Below are 23,933 nucleotides of genomic sequence, written 5' to 3'. Positions count from 1 at the left end.
GCGAGTTTTGTATGCTGGAGGCCCAGTTATCAGTGGGACATCTTCCTTTTTCCAAAATGGCTAGATCGCAGGAGCCATGGAGCTGTCTGTCTCTTGAAGAAGGGCTGTTCACGCGAGTTTTGTATGCTGGAGGCCCAGTTATCAGTGGGACATCTTCCTTTTTCCAAAATGGCTAGATCACAGGAGCCATGGAGCTGTCTGTCTCTTGAAGACTGAATGCCTTATTTTTAATAAAGAGTTAATTCTGTTTAAAGGAACTTCAGAAATTAACAGCAGAAGAAAAGCTAGTTTTGAGATATGCGACTTCTAAAATCATATAAAGAAAGTATATTGCCTAATTACTTCCATTTATTGATTTTTCTTTCTTTTTGTTTATTTTTTATACTACTTACTTAGTAGATATTTAAATCATTGTTTTTTGGTAGCTAGAGTTTATGTTTGAGCCTTTTTTTTTCTTCCATAGGATATGATCGGATACTTATTTGGTTCTGAAAATGACAAAAATATCACATCAGTGTACTTACATGAGTGGAGTCCCTTCAGATGCAAAAGAAAAATAAAATAAATCAGTGAAATATGAAATATTTATTTAACTGTGGAAATCAATCACATTAATTACATACATTTCATTTCTTTTTTTCTTTCAGATTGCTTGAACCACATTGCTTTTCTTTGTCTTTGGTTCCAACAGAATTCTGCCCATCTCCTCCTGCCTTGAAAGATGGATTTGTTCAAGTTGGTTATGAAAGATTTTTTTTCCTTTTTGATACTCCAAGGTCTTTTTCTCTACTGAGTTCATAATCTAATTCCTTCTTCCAGGGCAAAACAATACTAAAAATATTAGATGTTCCTTTTAATTTTAGTGGTCAGGGTTTTATTTTGTAACTTTACTTTTGTGGCCCAGGGCAATTAGAACTCTGCAGAAGCCAGTGTATCTTCTGAGGTGCAGGAAGTCAACACTACACTCAGTGAATTAAAAATGTAATCATGCAGGAGGGCTACCAAATATTGCCACTCTGAACTTTAAAAATATGAGGGCACAAACGAGGTCTTCAACTTAGAGAACTTTCCTTATTGTCATTGAAAGAAGTCTTTAATTTTTTTCATATATATGGGACTTGGGATGAAGTATTAGGTTTGTTCCAGGAGCCAATAGACATTTAGCTTGTGTCTGGTGAGATATGGGTCATTGTACTTTGAGCAATTGTCTTATTTAGGAAGGGACATGAGTCATCAGCCACTTGTCATTCTGGGGAATTTTCTGGGCCTTGGGGCAATTTAATGAATACTGCTCTCAGTCCTTATTATGATGACACTTTGGCTACAAAGCCCAGTGAAGTCTATGGCTCACATGGGAGGTATTGTTTATCAGGACCCTCTCAGAGCTGTCAACTTTGCTTTCTTCTGAAGCAATTTTCCTCTCAGACTTCAGGCCCTTGAACATACGCTCACTGAGAGTTTGCTAACATTTTCCACCTTTAGATATTGTTGGATGATGCATATAGCAAGTGTGTGTGTGTGTGTGTGTATGTGTATACACGTGCACACACATGTGTGTGTTTTTAGAAAGAGAGAAGAAAGGGGATAGAGAGAGAGTGAGAGGAAATGGACCTGGCATCTCTAATACCCATATTATCCCACTACAGTCACCACAGTCCATTGAGTTCCTGAATGAAACACCTGCCCAATAATGCTGAGTTATTCTCATATGTTAATAGACATAAGCCTGTTGTCCCACCAGTCTCCAGTGGATATGTTGCCCTTTTGGGAAACAGAGCTTCCCAACATTGCTCTGTGGACTGGCTACATGGACACACGCCCTCTTGTCCTTCGTTTTTTTTTTGTTTGTTTGTTTCTGATTCAGTAGGTTTGGGTTTTTTTTTTCTTTTTTTTTTTAAATTGCTGTAAATGGTTCTGGTATAGAGCCAACTTTGGAGACTGTTGAGTTAGACTTCCTTAGAAGAAAAGAAGTCTGTTTTGAAAGGTGGAGGAAGGCCTGAGGTCTAGAAGAGCGACCTCTTTCTCTTTCTTTCTCCCTTTTGTGCCCATATTCCTAAAACCTCAGAATCTACAGGGGCCTTCTGTATCCTACCAACATCCATGATGGAGCCAACTTGGCCAGGAGAAACAAGACTGATAATGAAAAGAAAGAGGCAGTAGAAATTTTTGTTTTAATCCTTGGTCTAAGTTACCAGTTCTAAGCCCTCTTTCAGATGTGAGTTTCTTTATCAAACTCTGAGAGGCAGAGAACCAGAAGGGTAAGGAAAGAAACCAACAAAGACTCTGAATGACCGTAATTATACCCTCACAGGCTCAGACTTCAGATTCTTTCTTGAATCACCACGATAGCTCGCCCCTGGCATTATTAGCTACTGAAATGTCCTTGAATCTGACCCAGCCCCAGTAGTATTTACATATTTATATGGTGAAGTTGGAGGGTGGAGAGAGAGAAAGTCACTACTTTTATGCTTCTTCTAAAATTCTTCAGTAAGAAACTTCAACTTTCATAAACATGCTGATAGGATTTGAATATTCCTGGGTGTTCATGCTGGCACTTATTAGGAAGTATTGCCAATGAACAGCCCATTATATCTTAATATGAAGATTTGACTAACAAAGATGCTTTCAAAATCTGAAAAACATAGGATATTGGATTACCATTGTGGCCATTATCTGGCTCTTGAAAAATGTGTTTTCATAAACAATTTTAAAAAGCTTGTTAGATGGTGTCTATTCTTCCTTGGTAGGGTGGCAGGAGAGGAGAGAGAGAGAGAAAAAGTGAGAATGCACCCTCCATGAGGGATGGTCATGCTACATACAATCCCTTCTCCACTTTTCCTTTTTGGATTTTGGGCATGCACACATATGTACACACACTTGGCTTATTTGGCTTATTTTAATTACCATGCTACTGGGTGGCTCCATAGACAATTTTCTAAATCCATTAGTTAAACACAGGTTGCCTGATGATTAAAAAAAGCTATGATTTATAGGCCAAATATATCTAAAGAGACATTTTATTAATGCAAAAGAGATCAACTCTTCTTCTTTCCACCTATTTTCGTTTAGGATGAAGGTGGCTCATTTCCTGTTGGGAAAAACATAGTATACACTTGCAACGAAGGATTCTCTCTTGTTGGAGACCCTGTTGCCAGATGTGGAGAAGATTTACGGTGGCTCGTTGGGGAAATGCGCTGTCAGAGTGAGTGGCCTCAGTTGTATATAACCTAAGATGAGAGAATAATGGGAAGAGAATGAGTTAAGATAAATAACCACTCATTGTATGCCTTCTCTCCTGAAAAGCTGGTATAAGTCTGTCCAAATTTTAGGAGATACTTGAATAAGCCCTCAGCCTTCTGTAGTTGTTATGTTCCTGTTCAGTGACATCAATTTTAAAGTCCCAGCTGCAAATTAGAATAGATCAGAAAGCTCAGTATGGGAGTAGGGGTATACCAAAATCAATCTACCTTAAATGCTTTGGATCCTATTCTGTTCAGACATAGGCATATGAGTAAGGGCTTCTACAACCACTCTTGGGTTGCCATTTCTATGTGTGTTCAGCAGATGAATAAAGTAGTAGGGATTTTTTCCCCCCACAAATCCATTGGTTTATACTACTGAATATGAGGAAAGCCTTAGTAGATACATACAATTTTTCCCCCCCTTTTGGGTGTATTAGTGAAATTCCTACTAGTGAAATTTCTGAGTCATTGGGTGTAAATATACTGGATGTACTTAATTTTAGATGGAGAAGATGCTAACAGTCTTCCAAGTGGTTGTACCAATGTAGTTCCCCACCAGAATCAGAGAAGTCAGTTTCTCTATGTAAGGGGACTTCAAAAAAGTTTATAGAGGAACCATAGCTTAGTGGTTAAGGCAGCTGGAACCCACATGGCCAACCCTAGTTCAGATCCTGACCCTGGAGGCTTGAAAAGCTAAGTATATGTCCATGAATATCCCAGATTCTGACTGGATGGAGAAATGGTGTGACCCCATGCCATTTGGGGGTTCTCTCTCTGTCTCTCCTTCTGTCTTTGGTAAGTGCGCATGCCCTCAGACAATCAAAAAAAGTCATAGAGAAAAGGAATTAAAGGGCAAGTTTGTTTTGGTAGAAAAAAAATGTGAAATTCCTGCACACTTTTTTTCATACGTATTTTCCATAAACTTTGAATACCCATTGTATACTCACTGGCACTTGATATTATCCACCTTTTAAAAAGTTTAGCTATTCTGGTGAGTATGTAGCAATATCTTATTAATTAATTTATTTATGTATTTAGTTTTGGTATTTTTTCTGATGACTAATGACATTAAGCCTGTTTTATCAAGTATATTGGCTATTTGGTGTCTTCTTTTGCAAAGTGGCTGTCCAGTTTTTTGCCCATTTTTTTTCCTATTGGTTTATGTTTTTCTTATTGATCAATAGGCCTCTCTCTTTCTCTTCTGGACTCCTGGAGTGCAAGTAGCTGATATTACATATTACTATCTTTAGCTAGATATAATAAAGCCAAAAGCTGTTTCTTTGAAAATATTAATAAGATTCTTCTGCCTAAAGATCTTTTTCCCCCTTTATTATAAACTGACAGATAAGAAAATTATTCCAGTTTTTGTTTATCTAAAAATGTCTGTATTTTACTTTTATTTTTAAAGAATAGTTTTGCTGGGTAAGGAATTCTATTTTAGCAATGATTTTCTTTATACCCTTGAAAAATATTGCCTCTGGTTTCATTGTTTTCCAGTGAGAAGTCAGCTTTCAGTCTTCTTGCTTCTCCTTTAGTCTGACTGTTTTTATGATTTTGTGGGCAGGAGAGTAGATGGTGGTGCAGTGGTGGGACAACTGAACTCACATAGGAGAGCTCCTGGGCACATGCTCTGTGTCATCCCTAAATGTGCTTGGCATGCGTGAAAGCCCATGACCTAAACTGAGTGAGGCTTGGGGGTGGATTGTAGCATGGAAATTGTGCTGGAGATGCCTGATTATCTCTTGTCCTTTCTCTGTTTCTCTCTGTGCAAAAGCAAATAAATAAACTATAAAAACGAAGATTTCTTTTTCAGCAGTAACTCTACTTTGATTTGATTGTGATTTTCTTTGTATTTATCTTAGTTGCTATTTAAAGCAGTTACTGAATCTGTACTTTATTATCTTTCGTCAGCTTCAGAAAATTATTGGCTAGTATGTCTTCAAAACAGCAAAATATTGGCACCAAAAGTTGCTGTCAGGAAAATTTTGGGTTGTTGTATTAATAACAGAAGGCGTGATATGTCTGCTTCACTTTTATTCTAAGAGTTCCAGAAGTCTGGCCATTGAGGGACCCCAAATGAAAGTATGGGGATTTCCGCCTTGAACACTTCTGTGACAGGACTGATCTCTAATTTTTGATATTGTAGGCCTGTAAGATAGCCTCTGAGTTTCTCCTCAGTTTAATAGCCTTTCTCTCTCTCTTTCATAAATACACACACACACACACACACACACACACACACACATATATATATATATATATATATATAATTCTGTTTGCAAATTTACAAGTACCTAAAAACAAAAGCATGAACAAACATAGTAATCACTGCTACTTTAAACTTCCATTCTTTCTAGTATCTTGGACCTTCAAACTTGCACTGCCTTAGTAGAAATTCTTTTTCTTTTAATTTTGTACAGCCTTTCTATTTCTCATGGTTGGAGAGTAACTGTAAAACCAACAAGTATGTCATGTCATGGACAATCAAATCCAATGCTAGATGATTAGCTTTTATACACCTTGCTGCATACCCAGCAGTACATAACATACTTGCCAAAATATAGTTACTCAACAAGTGTTTTTTTTTTTTTTTTTCTTTCATAAGAAAGACTGGAGAGCAACCCCCAACAGGGCCTTCACACTGTGATCATCCCCAGTCTCAGACAGCCTGGATCACAGGCATGTACACACCCATGTCCACTGTGCCCAGAAAGGTCCGAGGATGTGAATTCTGGGCTTTTTCCACGTGGGTCCAGTTGTGTTACCATATGCCACTATCTGGCCCAATAAATGCTTCTTTGAATGAATGAATGAATTTTCTGATGAAAACGGTGAACAAATGGAGGACAATTTTTAGAATACTGACCAAAGTCCATTAGGGAGATTGCCAATGTTTTTTTAAGATCATGAATCCTGATCAATGCTCCATAATTATGCATTATTCTCTTTTTCTTTGCTTTTTTATTAAGTAGATTTGATCTAATGAATGTAGTTGAGTAAGAAAGAATAGGGATAGGAAACCAAAGAACATTGCATACTTTTATGGTTACATGTTTAAAGGTGGTACTTCGAAATTTCAAATGGTGGGGTCAGCAGGTGGCGTAGTGGCTAAGGGGCTGTATTCCTACATGGCCAACTTGAAATCATGCTGGGTGCACATGTGTGTGTATGCCCAAAGTTCAGGGAGGAGAGTGAAGGAGGAGGGACTGAAACGTGGCCATCTCCCCAGAGGGCATGATTTCTCACTTTATCTCTTTCTGTTTCTCTCTCTCTGGTGACCCATGGCCCCTATGAAAAAATTCTGAAAAAAAAAATTAAAATGGTAAAATATCTAATTGGGACTAACAGTTTGCAAATGAATACAGCTCTTGAGAAAATTGCGGTGGGATATCTCCAGACTAGAGAAATAAGTGACAACAATAAAAAGTTTTGTGACAGCAGGCTGGGCTTTAGGATTTTATTCGGAAGGTTTTTTCATTTTGTTACCTTGTTTTGAGGGTAGGTGGGGGAGGGTGGTCGGCTGTTTGGCCTTTAGTCATTAGTTGATTACATGCCAGGCACTGTGGGATGTCTTTCAAGGCACCCCCGAGAGTGAACTCACTTCTTTCTTCCTTGTCCTCTAATATGAAAAAGCAGAACATGTGCACCAGTACCATTTAAGGCTGTCATTTTAAAAAAGAAAGTCTAGGAAAGCAATGACCCTTGTATTCTATTCTCTTTTATCTTTAGAAATTGCCTGTGTTCTACCTATTCTGATGGATGGCATACAGAGTCAGCCGCACAAACCTTTCTACACAGTTGGTGAGAAGGTGACCTTTTCCTGTTCAGGTGGCATGTCTTTAGAAGGTCCTTCAGCATTTCTTTGTGGCTCCAGCCTTAAGTGGAGTCCTGAGATGAAGAATGTCCAGTGTGTGCAAAAAGGTGAGCAACTTCTGTGTCTATTCAAGGACACATGCACTCACAAGTGAGAGTCCTTGTAGGGACCTTCATGCACTGTATGGCCATATTGTGACATTCCCAGCATCCTGCCTCCCAGGAGAAGGAGGTCAGTTTGTAGACCAGGTAGCAGACTTTTTCCCAGTAGTATAGGTAGACTGATGAAATGCAAGGAAATGCAAGGATAGCCTTGGTGATTCTGAACATTTTAACCTAAATCTCCATAGGGAAGGTTAACTTTATATCCATTATAGTGGTGAGAAAATAAGGGATTTTTAAAAGCTGATTTTAGTTTTCTCCTGATACATTTTGATACTTACAGTAAGTACAAAGTTAAGAGAATTTATGTAAAATGCTGTATGTTTTATTTCTAGGCTCTCAGAGAATTTATTATTGAAATTGAAAACCTGAAAATATTTATTAATACATTTAACATTGCAAAGCAGACATTATTAAAGGAAAAATGCTGTGATTCGTGAAGTCGGTTTTATTTAAAAATTTTTTAGCATACTAGAGTTTTTTTTTAAGAATTATTTTATTTATATTTTTTATTTATTTTAATTTGACTAGGCAAGAGGAGAGAGAGAGAAGGTGGGAAAGCAAAGCCACCAGGACTTGAACCGCTGTTGGTCATGTGGGAGTCCAGCACTTTTAATCACCGCTGCCGGCCCCTGTGAAGTTGGTTTTAGTAGTGGAATCACTAAATCTAGTATTTTGGACACCAGACAAATTAAAATGGGTCTCTATCTAAAGGATAGGAAAATGCTCAGTCAGAAAAGTGCTTGCACATCTATGTTTATTTCAGCATTCATTATTTATCATTGTTAAGACACAGAGCTAACCTGAATGTCCATGAACAGATGAGTGGATTGAAAAAGCATGGCACATATACTCTATGGAATACTACCCAGCCATAAAAAACAAGACCCTAGCATTTTTTAGAAAGTGGATGAATATGGAAGATTTACTGCTGAGTGAAGCAAGCCAGGCTGTGAAAGAGAGACATTATATGTCTCCACTTAATATAAACCAACTGTCCACATTTTGTGGCAGAAACTGAAAGATTAGAGGATACAGAAGCATGGAAAATAGTTTCAGGCATGGGAGACAGTGTGGGAAGAGGGTGGGAGTTGGTGCAGAGTGAGAGAAGAGGAATCAAGGAGAAAAATAGAGAGGCAAGACGTTTGAGGGACACAGAAATGGATTATTGTCTGTTGATGATAATGTGTATGATATCTTTGACTAGATTGATGTGGGGTGTGTTCATGTTGGGTGAATTCATTTTGCAAGCTCTGGTGATGTCCATTGATTAAATGTATAAAATAAATTTAAAAAATACAAATAAATAAAATGGTCTTTTAAAACCCTAAGGTACAGAGGAATTCAAGAAGCCAAACTATTTCTCTTTTAAAGATACTTGAGATTTGATAAAATTTCTTTTTTTTTTTTTTGAGAGGTTTTTGCTATATACATGGGAGTCCAGCAACATAGCCATTACGTCAACTGCTGGTCTTGATGAATTTGTTTTAAAATAACATCTATTCCTTTTTTTTTTTTTTTAAACATTTTTTAATAAGTGAAAATATGTTTAACAAAAAACAGAAAAGAAGAAAAATTAACTTGCATGCTCTTTTATATCATATTATTTCCCTAGTGTATGATTTTTTATAAAATACTGAAGCTTGTCTTTTATAGTGACGATAGAGTACTAAGTTTCATAAGTTATACTGTTAGGTTTTCAGGAAAGTCATGATGTTATTTTCTGTTTTCCTATGCAAAAATATATCATGACTTTCCTGATAACCTAATATTAAGTAAATTAGATATTAAAACTGAGAGAAGAGGGTAGGCTGCATGGAACACTCTGTTGCTGATGGTAGTTATGGGCCATGGAGCTGTAGAGATGACAGACAAAAGAAAGTGGAATGGGTGTTCTCAGTGGAGTGTCTTCCAGGCCAGTTCTTCTATGATCTTAGCTACCAAAGTCCCATACCAAAAGACAATTGCTTGGACCAGCAGATTGTGTAATGGTTACCTTGCTAGACTCCCGTGTAGTCAACTGTGATTTGAGTCCTGGACCTGTGGCTTAAAATTCACACTGGACACATGTGTATGCATGCCCAAAATCTCAAGAGAAGAGTGGAGGAGAATGGGGGGGCGGGAGACTGCGGCATGACCATCCTTCCAGGGGACGGTTTCTTGCTTTCTGTCTCTGTCTCTCCTGTGAACACACACACCCTATAGCAAAAAACAAAAACCAAACAAAAAAACTCTCTATCTCAAAAAAAAAAAAAGAGATTATTTCCTTTTTTTTCCCCACATACGCTGAGGCATAAATATAAATTTGTTTGGGATATTTAAAGTAATTGGCAGGTACCTATAATTCTAAGATGAAAGAGAACAATAAGCAGTTGATGAGGTTGCACTTTTGTTCCAAATGAGATTATATACTTATTTTTTAAAAAATGTCTGTGTTGGTCATTTTATAGCATAATTTGGTATAATTTTTCTCCCACTCAGTAAAAACTTCTCTTAAGGTTGGTTTTAATTAAGGATGTTCTTCATACCTGTGTGTTTTTCTGGTGGATAACAGATGTGGATAACAATTATGACTACCCTTAAAAAAGCAAAATATAAAACAAAGCCCCCAGATCTGTCAGTCTCCAAAGTTGATGTTTGAAAATACCAGCTGTTTCAGTATTTAGTCTTTTTTCAAAAATTGTGGTAAAATACACATAAAATAAAATCTTTAACCACTAGTAAATGTATGGATCAGTGGCATTACGTACATTCTCACTGTTATGCAACACCACCATTCATCTCCAGATTTTTTTCATCTTCCGAAACTGAAACTCCATACTCAGTAAACAACTTTTCATTTCCCCTCATGGGTAATTCATCTTGATGTGAAGATATATATATATATACATACATACATACATATATATATATATATATACACATACATATATACATATATATATAATTTTAAAAATTTACATCTAGTCCCTGTACATCTTTAGAGCATACAAAATGGCTTTTCCCAGTGTGATTGGAAGAATCAGCACATTCTAGACTATTCGCATTGAAGTCAGGTATGGCCAAGGTGATGGCTATTGAATTATGCCCTTGTAAATTGGATCAAGTGTTTTCCTGTCGAAACTGGAATGAGGGTTGACTTTTTATCAGTTTCTAGAAAACATGAAGCAATGGAAAGAATTTTATTAACATAAGTACCTCCAGACATTTCCTTACTGTTGAGGGGAGACCATTTGGACATTGACATGTAAGAGGTTATTATAGATCTAAGAATACCAAGGAGTTCTCCACATACAAATCAAGTGATATTGCTGCTTTCTTTCCTATTATAGGCACAGTGGACAGAATTCAGTTCAAACAACAATCTACAAACACCAACTTCTTGAAAAAAGATTTACTTTACTAGACTGTGATTTAGACAAATGGGACTTAAATCCTGGTTTGGCCAATTTGTTAAATATGTGAACTAATACCAATTTCCTAATTTGTCTGACCCTTAGTTTTCTCATCTATTAGATGGACATTTGTTAGGAGGAATAAGTGTCACAATGTATAAAAAAGTGCATAGTCAATTGTAAATACTCAAGAAATGGTAGCTATTATCTGCAATTTTTCTAAAATAGAATGTACCTAGTAACACTTCACTCTTATATGATGATTTACAACTTAATTTACTTAGATTTTTGCATTCACTGGGAAGAGACATAAAGAGGGAAAGTGAGAAATCATTTGCCAAGAAGGATGGACATGCGGCAATCCCTTCTCCTCCATTCTCCTCTCAGGATTTTGGGCACACACATGAGCCTAGCATGATTTTAAAGCTGCCAGGTCTGAGACTTGAACCATGGTTGTCCTTGTGGGAGTCCAGCACATTAACCACCATGCCACTTGTTGGCCCTTATTTACTTTTTTTTTTTCACTGTATGAATTGATTGTAATTGACATTATTACTAATCTTGGTTCAACAATTAAAGTAATGCCTTATTTACTCGGAAGAGACTTTTCTAAGGTTTCGTTGCTCATATCCTTTCTTTCAGACAGCCCAGTTAGACAGGCAGTGCCTGAATGTCAGCGCTGGGAGAAACTGCAGAATTCAAGATGTGTTTGTAAAATGCCCTATGAATGTGGGTAAGCTCTGTCTTTGCTTATGTCTCAGGTTTATTTTACTGAAAATAAATGGATTAATTTCTTAAATGGTAGTCTCTGTTAGGTCAAATTGGTAGCTTACTGATGTGAAGGATCTTTGCGTTTTAGACAGGCTATTGCCTGCTATTTGCCCAGGTCACAAAGGTTGACACTGTGGTGGTATTAGGTAACATTCTGAATCTGGCTAGTGAGAAAGGCTGAAGGACTCTTGCTCTGCGTATAAAATGGACCAAAATGACTAAACTGTCACTTGAGGGTTTAAAGCCTTGGAGGATGAGGGCTGAAATTTCCTTAAGATGTAGAACTGTAAGAGCTTTCTTAAAGTAATACCAACAAAGAACAAAAGCAGCTGCTTTTCTGACACTTGTAGCATCTTCTCTACATTTACCTTATGAATGTCACCAAGGTGAACTCCCTCCATTGTAGGAGGATATCAGAAGTAGGTGCTAGATAGTTGAGTCTTGGTCCTGGCTGGATACAGATAGTTCAAAAAGAGGTTTGTTAGCAAGGATATTTACTGAAGTGTGGGTAGAAGAAAGGAAATGATAAGGTATAGGGCTATCTTCCTGGACTGATAAATGCTCAGCCTGTCCAAGACTGAAGGAGTGTTTGGAAATTTGGAGAGAGGGAGGACTATGTGGAGATAGCTGCTGAGGAGGGGCTAAATCTCCCACTTTAGGGGCCTCAAAAATCCCGCTGAAGTGCATTGAGGAATAAGTGCCCTAACTACTCTCATTCCCTGCCTCCAATCTCCTGGCAGGGCTTGCCATTGATCAAACCCATCCAAAGCTAGAGAGCAAAGTAATTCATGAAACAGTGCACACATGTGAGCCTCTTAGGACAGAGGGGAAGAGTGGAGAGTAGATGTCCTAATGCGATGTGGTCATGCCTCAAGCCCTTCTCCCTTTATTAATCCTGTTGGGATTTGCGGCATGCACTCATACATGACCAGGATATTTTTCAAGCTGCTTGGATCAGGACTCAAACTGTGTGGTTGGTCATGTGGATTTTGGTTCCCTTAACTATTAGGGCTACAGGGCCAGTTCTGATTAGTTAGATATATTCTGATTCTAATATTCTGACTCCATTGCTATTTTCTATTAATCATTGTTTACTTTGATTCACTTCTATCCTCCTTCCAACTTCTTCAGTTCATTTAGTTTATCTGCAGCCTGTTGTTTATGGACATGGTATGAGCTTTCATATCATTTCATGATATCAGATGCTGATAATAAGGTGGCATTGTAAGTTCTCTGACTTTTTAGCTGTTCTGAGACAGTTCTATTTAAAGTTTAAATAAACAGATCAAAAGACAGATACAAGAATTTGTTTTTTTTGTTTTTTAAAATAACTCCAAGTAAATTTTACTCTCAGCCAAAGAAGAACCCAAGAGTTAAAGAAAATATGAATGTGGACTCAAAATACTTTGTTGTCTAAGATTTCACTTATGGTAATCCCTTCCTTATCCATCAGCATGAAACAGTGTGGTTGCTTTTCTTAGTGACATTTTTAAGTAGCTGAATCTTAACATTTTAGCACCAATACTCAAAACATTTTTTAAATGGAAATATTTCTAATATAATACATTGTAAAACTAGACACTTTTAAAAATAGCATTGATAATACAATTTAATCTTCCCTGGATGATTGAGGGTCATTAATTATGGACAGTGCTATATTATAAAAAAAAACCTCTTAGGTGGCAAAAGCTAATTTCTCCTGTATGCAGTGATCCCATTTGATTATGATCTCTGATTAGCTGATTTTCTGTCTCTTTTTTTGTTGTTGTTAATCCACTAGTTGTCATTAGCAGATTACCTCCTATAATTTGCTGTATCTGATCTGTTCTAAATGGAACTAGATCAACACTGGGTATCTATGGTTGCAAAAATTGTGAGCAAATAAAGAGTAAATATATTTACTTTGAAGATCTGAAGGGGTTGAGCCTTTAGCATGAAGGTTGTTTAACTTTCCATTCTGTCTTTTGTTGTGAGTAATAAATAACATTTAGGGGCACTGAGCTCAGAACCTCAGTCTTTACTCCGCCCTTTTCAGCTTTTGAAGAATGAAAATCTTATAAGTAATGTAATTTAAAAATTATTTTCAGATCTTCCTTGGATGTGTGTGCTCGAGATGAGAGAAGCAAAAGAATACTGCCTCTGACAGTTTGCAAGATGCATGTTCTCCACTGTCAGGGTAGAAATTACACTCTTGCTGGAACGGACAGCTGTAATCTGCCTGCCTCAGTTGAGAAAGCTTGTGGTGTGTGTCCATTATGGAGAAAATGTGATGGTAAGGTGCATTTCATATTTGTAATGGTAAGAATGCTAAAGTAGTAGTACTGAAATCTTAAAAAAAAATGTAGCTTCTAAGTTAGCAGTGGATGAAAGCAGATCCCTGAGGATATTAAAGACAGATAGTGAACTCCCATCCGTGACTCCCATCCTTGGAGAAGGTCACAGATCAGTTACCCAAGACAACCAGAACTCATTCTTGATAGTCTAAATATTATTCCAAATACAGATGATCTTCACCCCATTTTTTCCCAAATAATTATTTATTTAATTTTATTATTGCCATTATTTTTTAATTTGCTATAGGGCATGTACACTCATGAGAGAGAAAGAGTGAGAGAGAGAAAGTGAGAAAGCAAGCCACCAGGTCTGGGACTTGAACCGCAGTCGGCCATGTGGGAGTCCAGCATCCCAACCACCACACTACCTGCTGGCCCCTCCCCACCTCACTTTATGACTTTTGCTCTGTTCTTGTATTATTCATAGTATATACTCATTAAAAAAAAAACTCATATAAAATAACTTTAAAAAAGAACAGAAACTTTATGTCATGTCCTTAAGATAAAGGATCACTTATCTAAAAACTATAAAATATTAAACCATAAAAATATATATGACTAAAACAAAATCCAGTTGTAGATTCTAGCCAGATACTGCTCTGAGATCAATGATCTTTCTCTGTGATAAATGGAGTTTAGCGAGTTTTAGAGAGGTGTTAAAAACACACTAGCACCAAGCTGACACTTTCTCTGAGAAATCATCAGAAGGATTTAAAGAGGATAGAGAAGGAATTGTTTCTTGAGTTGTGAGTCAATATTTGCTAATGCTATCCAAGAAGCACTTAACAAAGATCTTAAATATTGCCAAGAGCAAGGCACATTTCCCATACTTTGGGCTGTATTATGAAAAGGGAAGGGCTGGGTTCCAGAGTCAGATCACTGCCTGGGGTACTCCGTCTGTAAATTTGGAAGTGGAATTGTGTGATTTGTAAGGTCTCCACTGGCTCTTCACTACCTTTGTCTCCAAGCCTGTTCTGGCTGGGCACCTGTCCCCTTATGACCCCATCACATTTTGCAACACAAATAATATGTCTAACTGTAACTCTGTCTCAGTTACTTTTGATTTGGCAGTCACCATCATTCACAAGGTGACCTTGTTACTCTCTTGGAGACACCTGATGGCATATTCCAGCTGTGCACCTTCTGTGCACAGATTCCTTGCCTCCGTTCATTTTGACTTTTTTTTTTGTTGTGGGGGGGTGGATATATAGCTTTTACAGGTCATGCCCTTTCTCATAGCAAGTTTAATTCCTCCTTTCTCTCTCTTGCCTTGACACTCAAACAGAGTGTCGAGACCTCTTTCCTGAGTTTTATGCATTCGGCCTCCGAGGAGAAACATTATACTCAATTGCTGACTCATACGAACAGCTGCAGATGTGAAAAGAGCTGAATAGTCCTGGGCTTGGATAAAATCACCCCATGTGCATCCATCTAATGGATAGCCTGGCCTATCCTCAAAACCTATTTATTCTGACAAAGGAAACTGCCTCAATTTCCTGGTCTTACTGCTTTTCAGGAGAGGAGGTTATTCTATTACTCAAGAAGGGAGCTATATAGCCTTTTAATTTGGAGGAAACATACTTTGATTCCCCCATCTCCACGATGTACCATGAAACTTCTCTTGCTTCTTTTTTTAGCCCAGAGCAGCAAGTGTGTCTGCCGAGAAGTATCGGAGTGTGAAGAAGAAGGATTTAGTGTTTGTGTGGACGTGAATGGTCAGGAGCAGACGATGTCCGAGTGTGAGGTGGGCGTTCTGAGATGCAGAGGACAGAGCGTCTCCATCACCAGCATAAGGCCCTGTGCTGTGGAAAGCCAGTAGCTCCTGGAGCCGTGGTTGGCTTGCTAGGTTCCAGCCAACGGCTGTGGCTAAATGAAAACATCTGCGTAACTGGACACTTTAAACAGCTTTTCAAGCATGGAGGCACATTCTTCTTCTCTTCTGGTATCCACTTTTCAACTTCCAGTCATCGGTACAAACACGACCCTTTGCTCTCCTAAATCTGAATCCAGATACGCTTCCTTATTTTTCTAATGTCAGTCAGGATGAAGAATATGCATGAGCCTGTGTATGAGCTAGCTGTGTATTTTTGGGAAAATTGCCAACTTCTCTGGACCTGAGTTTATCAGTACAATTAGAGGATTAGACAAGAGAAACTCAAATGCTTCATTCAGCTTTATGATTCTATTAAGCATCATAGATTGATCCAACCTGTGGGCCAGAACACACTCTATGAATTGATTAGGAAGCAGAAAGAACATGATTTCCTGATTAGAGAAGTTGGCTTCCCTCAGTGAAACCAAATACGAAGGGACCTTTAATGAAAAGAGACAGGATGATTTCTATCCTGATGCTTCACCCTACTTAAGCCTGCCACCAAGTATAGGGATTCTGATTCTTGTCAGGAGATTGAACCACTTACGTGGTGTAGCTGAATCACCATGCTATGATCCAAGGAGTGCCTTCTGCCTTCTTGCCTGAGAACAAATATAATTCAGTCCTCTCTTTGGGGATTTTTCCCACAGTATGTATCAAGCACAAGACCTGTAATTTGCCTCCCCCTACCGTGCTCCCTGCCATTTCTTTATGAAAGAAATGTCAGTTCCTGACTATTGAGTGACTACATATTTGATGACAGTTTTCCCTAATGTGAAGACCCTCCTAGGTTTTTCAAGGGGAGTACACGGGTATAAAGGTGTAGACTCATTTGAGGCCTTCTGTTTATTCCTTATTCATCTTTCATCAGAACAAAACAGCAGCTGTGGGAGGTGAAATGAGTGGGTTTTAAATGGATTAAAGTATGCTTTTATAGACAAATACTGTCTCTGTATTTTTCTGAAACTGATAAATATATTTCAATGAAACGTTAGTTAAGATGTCAAGTACTAGAAAACTTTGGAATTGTTTGATCTGTGTCATGTTTCATTTTAGAGAATATTTCCAGGAGGAATGGTTAACATGTTCTTGCCTGCAGTTTTGTGCCTGATCCATGTCTAGATTTTTATAGCAAAGTATCCCTTGAGGGAAATACAGATATAATATGTGAAAGTGATAAAGAGACAGGTTTAATATGATTGAAAAAAATAACACTAGAAGGACCAGCAGTTAGCGTAATGGCTATGTCACTGGACTCCCACATAGTCGACCACGGGTCGTGTCCCGGACCCGTGTGCTTAAAACTCACGCCGAACATGTGTGCGTGCGTGCCCAAGATCCCAAGAGGAGAATGTAGGAGAAGGGATTGCAGTGTGGCTATCCCACTGGGGGGTGATTTCTCACTTTTTGTCTCTCTGTCTCTCTCTGTCTGGCAAGCGCACACGCCCTATAGCAAAAACCTCTCCAAAAATAAATAAATAAATAAATAAATAACACTAGACATTTAAACTGCATTTGTTATAGGTTATTGTGAGGTTGGGGAGTTAATTTCTACCCTGGGTAGGTGGATAGGTTTGAAATGCCAGATCAAGATGCAGACCCTGAGACACAGGATTGAACAAGTAACTGATTTGGGAAGAAACATCTCAGTATCTTTCCAATAATCTCTCTTCAGAACTTATGAATGGAGTGAGTCCCACCTCTTCTGCATCATGACTCTCCATTCCTAACTTATAAAGATGATATGATCAGCTTTATCAAATGTTATCTGAAATTGATGTCTGAAAAGAAAAACTAGCAGAGTTAGCAACTAAAAGGTTTGAGAGGGAAGTTTCAGCAGTTATTGAAGGAAAAATTTAAGATTAATGAATCATTAACAAAGGAGAGGAGCAGTAAATGTGATTGTAGAGAGATGTTTCCTTGAAATGCTGAATTTTGTGCCTCTTTTTTCTTCTCCGAATAGTCTTGCACTGACCTAATCAGAAACATTCATAAATGCTTATAGAGAATAGGGTTATTACAACAGGTCTGCAAGGAGAAAGTTACTTTCAATATTAAGTCTTAAAAGATGCTTTGAAACTTAAAAAAAAATGTTCTTGGATTGAAAAAGTATGGCACACATACTCTATGGAATACTACACAGCCATAAAAAACAATAAGACCCTGGCTTTTGACAGAAAGTAGATGAATATGGAAGATTTACTGCTGAGTGATGTAAGCCAGGCTATGAAGGATTGTATGTCTCCACTTAATATATACCGAATGTCTGCACTCTATAGCCAAAATGGAATGACTAGAGGGTATAGAAACATAGAAAATGGTTATAAATACCAGATACAATGTGGGAAGAGGGTAGGTAAAGGAGGAGAGACTGAGGAGGGACCTTGGGGAGAGAAATGGAGGGGTGGGGCATTTGTGGGATAGAGAGAGGGCTAATTGTCTGTTGAGGATGATGTATAGTATTCCCAACTGGATTGGTGAGAAATGTATACATGTTGGAATATTCACTTTGCAAGCTAAGTGACATATGTGATTGAATGTATAAAAGAAATTGAAATAAAATGTTAAAGAAATGTTCTTGAACACCCAGTGAGAAGGCTTTGACAAAAACTAGAGGGACTATTTATGCCATTGAAAATAAATTTCAAAAATGATAGAAGCGTTAGTATCTTCCCTATCTGCTCTTCTTTCTGTCTCAGACAGGTGAAGTTTACCTGGGCTGGGATGGAATATAGTTTTGGAAAAGGCAGAAAACAATGTTGAGTTTATACTCATCTGGACCAGGGGAAGGGGAGGAGAATAGAGGGAAAGGCTGATGCATGAAGTGGCAGTAGCTTCAGGGAGCTACGTGGGAACCAAGGCATATTTTATAGAACATCACTCACCATTTATGAGGACACTGCAAGTTATTTGGGCAGAGAAGTTGTCTTAGAAAATATTCCGATTGCATTGGGGAGTGTCTTTATATCTCATACCTTTTCTTTTTCTCTCTTCCTTTTTTTTCAAGAGGTTTTCGCTATAGGGTGCGTGCGCTTGCCAGACAGACAGAGAGAGACATAGAGACAGAAAGCGAGAAATCACCCCCCGGGTGGATGGTCATGCCGCAATCCCTTCTCCTCCATTCTCCTCTTGGGATCTTGAGCACGCACACACATGCGCCCGGCGTGTTTTAAGCCACCTGGTCCGTGACGCGAACCGCGGTCGACTATGTGGGAGTCCAGTGATATAGCCATTACGCTAACTGCTGGTTCCCATCTCTTCCTTTTTTTTTTTTTTGAGGAATAACAATTTATAAAAAATTATTTTATTTAATTTATTTATTTTAATTTGACCAGAAAGGGAATTTTTTTTTTGCTCAGAGAGAGACAGAGCAAGACTGAGAGCGAGAGAGAGAGAGAGAAAGTGAGAAGACAAGCCGCCATGTCTGAGACTCCAGCCATAGTTGGCCATGTGAGAGTCCAGCACCCTTAACCACCATGCCACCTGCCAGTCCCCATCTCGTACCTTTTCTAATAATTGATCAGTAGAAGCACAGATTATCAGTGCCCTGAAATGTTTTTTCTTTTTTCTTTTATTTTTTAACAAGGTAAGCTGTCAAAGTTGACAGTAGCTACTTCTTTTAAAGAAGGTATTCAAGCAGATTTTTCTTATTTGTAAATTGGACATCTAATGAACCTCATTCAAACTGTTCTGTATGTAACCTCCTTCTCCACCATTGCCAGGCCAGGACACTAGTAACTGACCTGAACAGAGGGAAGGTTTTTAATATTCAGGTTGGACATGATGGGGATGGGGAGTGATAACCAGGGATATCTGACAAATGACTCCTGGGATTCTTGGTTACCTAGCAACTAGCCAGGTGACTGGCCAATTTGATTGTGGACTCCCCTCTTAGCTGGGCAGGTCATGGATTTCATGGCTAATTTTACCTTCATATGAAACTTGTGGACCTATTTAGTTGTTTAAAAGCTGCTCAGACAAGTAGGTTCTGGACAGCTTGTTTACCCAGCATTTCCTGAAACAGTTTATTATGTGCCAACATATAAATCATTAATCATTTTTTCATTAAGATAAACATGTATAGTAATCAATGAGTTGAACCCCTTGGCTTATTATTTGTTCTATATTTTCTTTCTATGCCTACGCCAAATTTTTATATCCACATACTCACACTTGGATCATTTGCGAGACCAGCATAATAGCTAGTGAAGGTGGCCTTCATGAACTTGAAGATAAATGGTGTAGTGGTTACATTGCTGGACTCCCACATGGCCGTCAAGCTTCAGGCCCAGTAGAAAACTCATGCCAGGCACATGTGCGTGCGTGCCCAAGATCCCAGGAGGAGAATGGAGGAGAAGGGATTGCAGCAAGGCCATACCAACCAAGGGGTGATTGCTTGCTTTCTGTCTCTTTGTCTCTCTGGTGAGCATGTGTACCCTGTAATAATAAAAAAATTAATAAAGGTGCTGCATACTTTGGGTATAAGATGCAATGAGTGTTCGGGTGTACCTAGTACTTCTTGTTCTTTGAGGGTAGGAGAGGGTGTAGCCAAAGAAGAGAGAGGAAAGAAGAGAAGAAAAAGAGAAGGGGGGGGGGGGAGAGAGAGAGAGGGAGAGGTTCATTCATACCAGTTCACTGAGACTTTTCTTCTTTGTGGGCTAAAGTACATTCAACACTTACACTAGAAGCAGAATGGCCTGTTTTTTTTTTTCTCTTTCAGAACCCTAAGCCAGAAAGCAGCCTCAGTAGGAGGCAATTTCTGTTAATATCTGAGAAACCAAGAGTTTAATGCCTGCCTTTCAATTACTTTGGTCTTTCAGGCAGTTCACACCTTTGGGGACAAGAAAGCTGATGACATGATAGGAGTCCCTGCTGTGACAACCAAAGCACCTATAATTTGTCTTTTTATATATCCCTGTCAGACTTTGAAAGCAAAGTTCCAGATTTACACTCAAAAAATTGATCTCATGGAAAAAGTTGCTTTTCAGCCGAGGGTTAACAAGACCAGATGGAAAGACTATTGTTCACTGTAGGTGGACTGGAGGTGAGAGGGTAGGCAGAAGAAAGAACATTAAAATGCTCCTTGGTTCACAGGCTCAGGACAATTTCCTGTGAAAAGATAAACAGAGCTGCTCTGTTATCGCTGTTATTTTCAAGCGTCTCTATGATAGAAGACTAATGCTGAATTCCAGGGGAGGAGCCTTAGGTACATTACAGATCAATGACAGCCAAGACAGAAAAATTGACTGGAAAAATGAAGAGGATATGATGTGGACTTGAGGATCCATTATGTAATAATCAGCTGACCAAGTCGGCTGGGAATATAGAGAGGTCAAAGGAATTTTTGGCAATAGAGAAAGGAATTTTCTGATCAAAAGAAACTTCTGCTTGATAGCCTCAAGATAAAGTGATTAACATGGAAGATTCAGGACTGGCACATCATTGGACCATTATATAGCCCAAGTGTGCATTGTGACAGTATTTAAGTAAGGGCCACAACTGTTTTTTTTTTTTTTTTTTGAGAGGTTTTTGCTATTAGGCACATGTGCTCACCAGGAAGAGAAGAGACAGAGAGAGAGAAAGTGAGAAATCAACCCCCAGGGGGAATGGCCACACCATAATCCCTTCTCCTCCATTCTCCTCTCAGGATCTTGGGCATGCACGCATATGTGCCCAGTGTGTGTAAGCCACTGGGACCAGTACTGGAACCACAGTCGACTACATGGGAGTCCAGCGACATAGCCATTATGCCAACTGCTGGTCACACCACAACTGAAATTTCAGAAATCTCCTTTAAGTAGAGCATTAAGAACAACTTTTGAAGTCATGTGTGGTGTAAAACCATGAACAAACCCATTAATTGAACTCTTGTGGCCATGTAGGATCAAATAAGTATAGTGATAATGATCCCTCCAAAGTATCTTGAGTCTTTTAATGTTATGATTAGCTTTTTAGCATGGACGTGGAGCACGAATTCATTGAATGTGACAAAGAAAGGCACCTATGAAGAGATCTGGTCCCTACTCAGCATCAGCAATGGCAGCCTCCAGGGAAGCTCTCTGGCCCTTAGGGCCCAAGAAGATTGAGACACGTGATAAGAAGCTGGTGTCTGAGTCCTCTGACGTCCTGCCCAAGTGAACGGCCACTGCAGCCCCTCCTCATCTACTCTCCTGCGGTGGCCACTCCCGGGGGGGGGGGCCGTTGTGCAGGGGAGCGTAGGGAGCAGAAGACTCACCTGAGGCTTAGCAGCCCACCCTGGAAAGGGCTCTACTGTCTGGGTCCCCCTTCTTGCCTATGCTCCCAACTGAAACCAATTTAACTGTATTTTTTTTTTCCAAAAAAGCCCAAGCGTGCCCCGGGAAAAAAAAAAAAAAAAAAAAAAAGAAAGAAATCTGGTCCCTAAATTTCCTGTCACCTGATAAGGACAGGGGGTTGTCTTATAGGTTCTATGCCTCCCATTTTACAGTGCATTGGTAAAACTAGGGGCTCTTCAAAAAATTCATAGAAGATTAACATTATGAAAAAATATGTATTTCATTTTTTTTGCACCAAAATAAACTCGTACTTTCATTTTCAACAAACTTTTTGACATATCCTTGTATATCTCAAAATACCCACTTTATTGTCACTTTTTCATAGCCATGTGGCTATTTAGCAGAAAGCCCGCTCTGTAAATGGCAGTTCTGCTGCCCTGGGTAGTGCTCATCCTGCTTCACTGTAGTGCTGACCCTTTGACTAGCCTGTAGACTGTGGATGTTATGTTTGAGCTGAGTCTCGCCAGACATGGGCTGAGTTCATGAATTATAGTGCTAGTCTCTTGCTGTACCTATAGGGCTTGTATTCTGAAATGCTGGCATGGACTCAAATAGGCATGCTTTTCTTTTTATGCCATAGGAAGTTTGTTCTGCCTAATTAATTTTCTTCTTTTGATATAGATACAGGATTTACTCTCATCTTTTATGTGGAAGATTGACCGATGGTGAGATAATTCAGCTCTGAAAATTGTGTTAGAGAAGTAGGCAAAAACTCAAGGAGGAAGCTTAGAAATTTCTGAGATCTAAACAATATTGACAAACAAGTCTAAGTTCTGAGAAAATAGATTTTGGGATGCTGGCTTATCGAGAGATTGCTGCTCCTGTTTCTAACAATGGAGGTGGCTGGGGTGACACTTCCTTTGGAGGTATTCTGGGAATTATAATCCTACCATAAATATTCTTTCCTATTTTGGTGGGTGAAAAAAGGAGGTTGTCTTAGGTAGTCCAGGCTGCTGTAACAAAATACCAAAGACTAGATGGCTTAAACAACACACATTTATTTCTAACAGTTCTTGAAACAAGGAATAAAATCCAGAGCCAAAGTGTTAACAGATTTGACTTCTGGTAAAAAAAAAAAATCTACTTCCTGGTTTTCAGACAGACACATTTTTACTATGCTCTTGCATGGTGAAGAGAGAAGAAGCTCTGATCTTTATAGGTGAACTAATTCCATCTTGAGGACTTCGACTTTATGACCTCATCTAAACCTAATTACTCCCAGAGGGCTCATCTCCAAATACTATCACATTGGGATTAGGGATTCTACAAATGATTGTTGGGAAGACTCAAACAGTCAGTCCATAGCAGACATAGAATTGGAATGTAGTTTATGGGAAGAGAAAGGAGGGATTAGAGCTCATGCCTGGGCTCTAGGTTGGGCAACTTAGTGTACAGATGACATGACTAAACTACAGAACAAAGACCTGGGGAGGATGAATTCAGTATTTGGAGGTCTAATATTGATGAAGTTGGAGATGTTTAAATGGGAATGGGCATAAAAAAGGGAAAATGGGAAGAGAGGCCTGGTGTTAGAGAATAATCTGGGTTTTGATAGATTTTGAGCAGTTATCAGCATATGTGTGGCAGTTGAAATAATTTTTATTATCAATTTATTATTTATACACACTCATAACCTAACATTAGTATAATATATGTTCTATTTTATTTATTTTTTGAGAGATATTTTTGCTATAGGACACATGCATTTGCCAGAGAGACAGAGAGAGACAGAAAGTGGGAAATCACCCCCTAGAGGGGATGGCAACACGGTAATCTGTTCTTCTCCACTCTCCTTGGGATTTTGGGTATGCATACACATGCACCCCGTGTGAGTTTAAGCCAACAGATCTGGGATGTGAACAGTGGTTGACTAACGTGGGAGTCCAGCAATATAGCCATTATGCCATCTGCTGCTCCCATCTTTTATTTTAAAAGATGCAAGAAAATAGCTGAAAGATTAGTGACAATTCTCAGTGGTTTGAGATAAAGTTAAAACACTCATCATCTTCATTTGATTAAGTTTCCTCTCA

At 38.7% G+C, this 23,933-nt stretch overlaps 1 protein-coding gene across 1 annotated transcript in view; it reads left to right on the top strand.

Annotated features, from left to right (window-relative positions):
* C7 (complement C7) overlaps window positions 1-16,531 on the top strand; it is a 58,828-nt gene extending 42,297 nt beyond the window's left edge. Inside the window, exons 13-18 of the mRNA XM_006166975.3 lie at window positions 648-735; window positions 3,070-3,202; window positions 6,972-7,163; window positions 11,255-11,345; window positions 13,471-13,655; window positions 15,354-16,531. Of these exons, the coding sequence (XP_006167037.1) occupies window positions 648-735; window positions 3,070-3,202; window positions 6,972-7,163; window positions 11,255-11,345; window positions 13,471-13,655; window positions 15,354-15,535 (871 nt within the window). The 3' untranslated portion in view covers window positions 15,536-16,531. The remainder of the gene's footprint in view (window positions 1-647; window positions 736-3,069; window positions 3,203-6,971; window positions 7,164-11,254; window positions 11,346-13,470; window positions 13,656-15,353) is intronic.
* Window positions 16,532-23,933: the final 7,402 nt, after the last annotated feature.

The sequence above is a fragment of the Tupaia chinensis genome, unplaced genomic scaffold, assembly GCF_000334495.1.
Source record: "Tupaia chinensis unplaced genomic scaffold, TupChi_1.0 Scaffold144378_1, whole genome shotgun sequence".
NCBI classification, from domain to species: Eukaryota; Metazoa; Chordata; class Mammalia; order Scandentia; family Tupaiidae; genus Tupaia; species Tupaia belangeri.
This window is presented reverse-complemented; position numbering and strand designations above follow the sequence as displayed.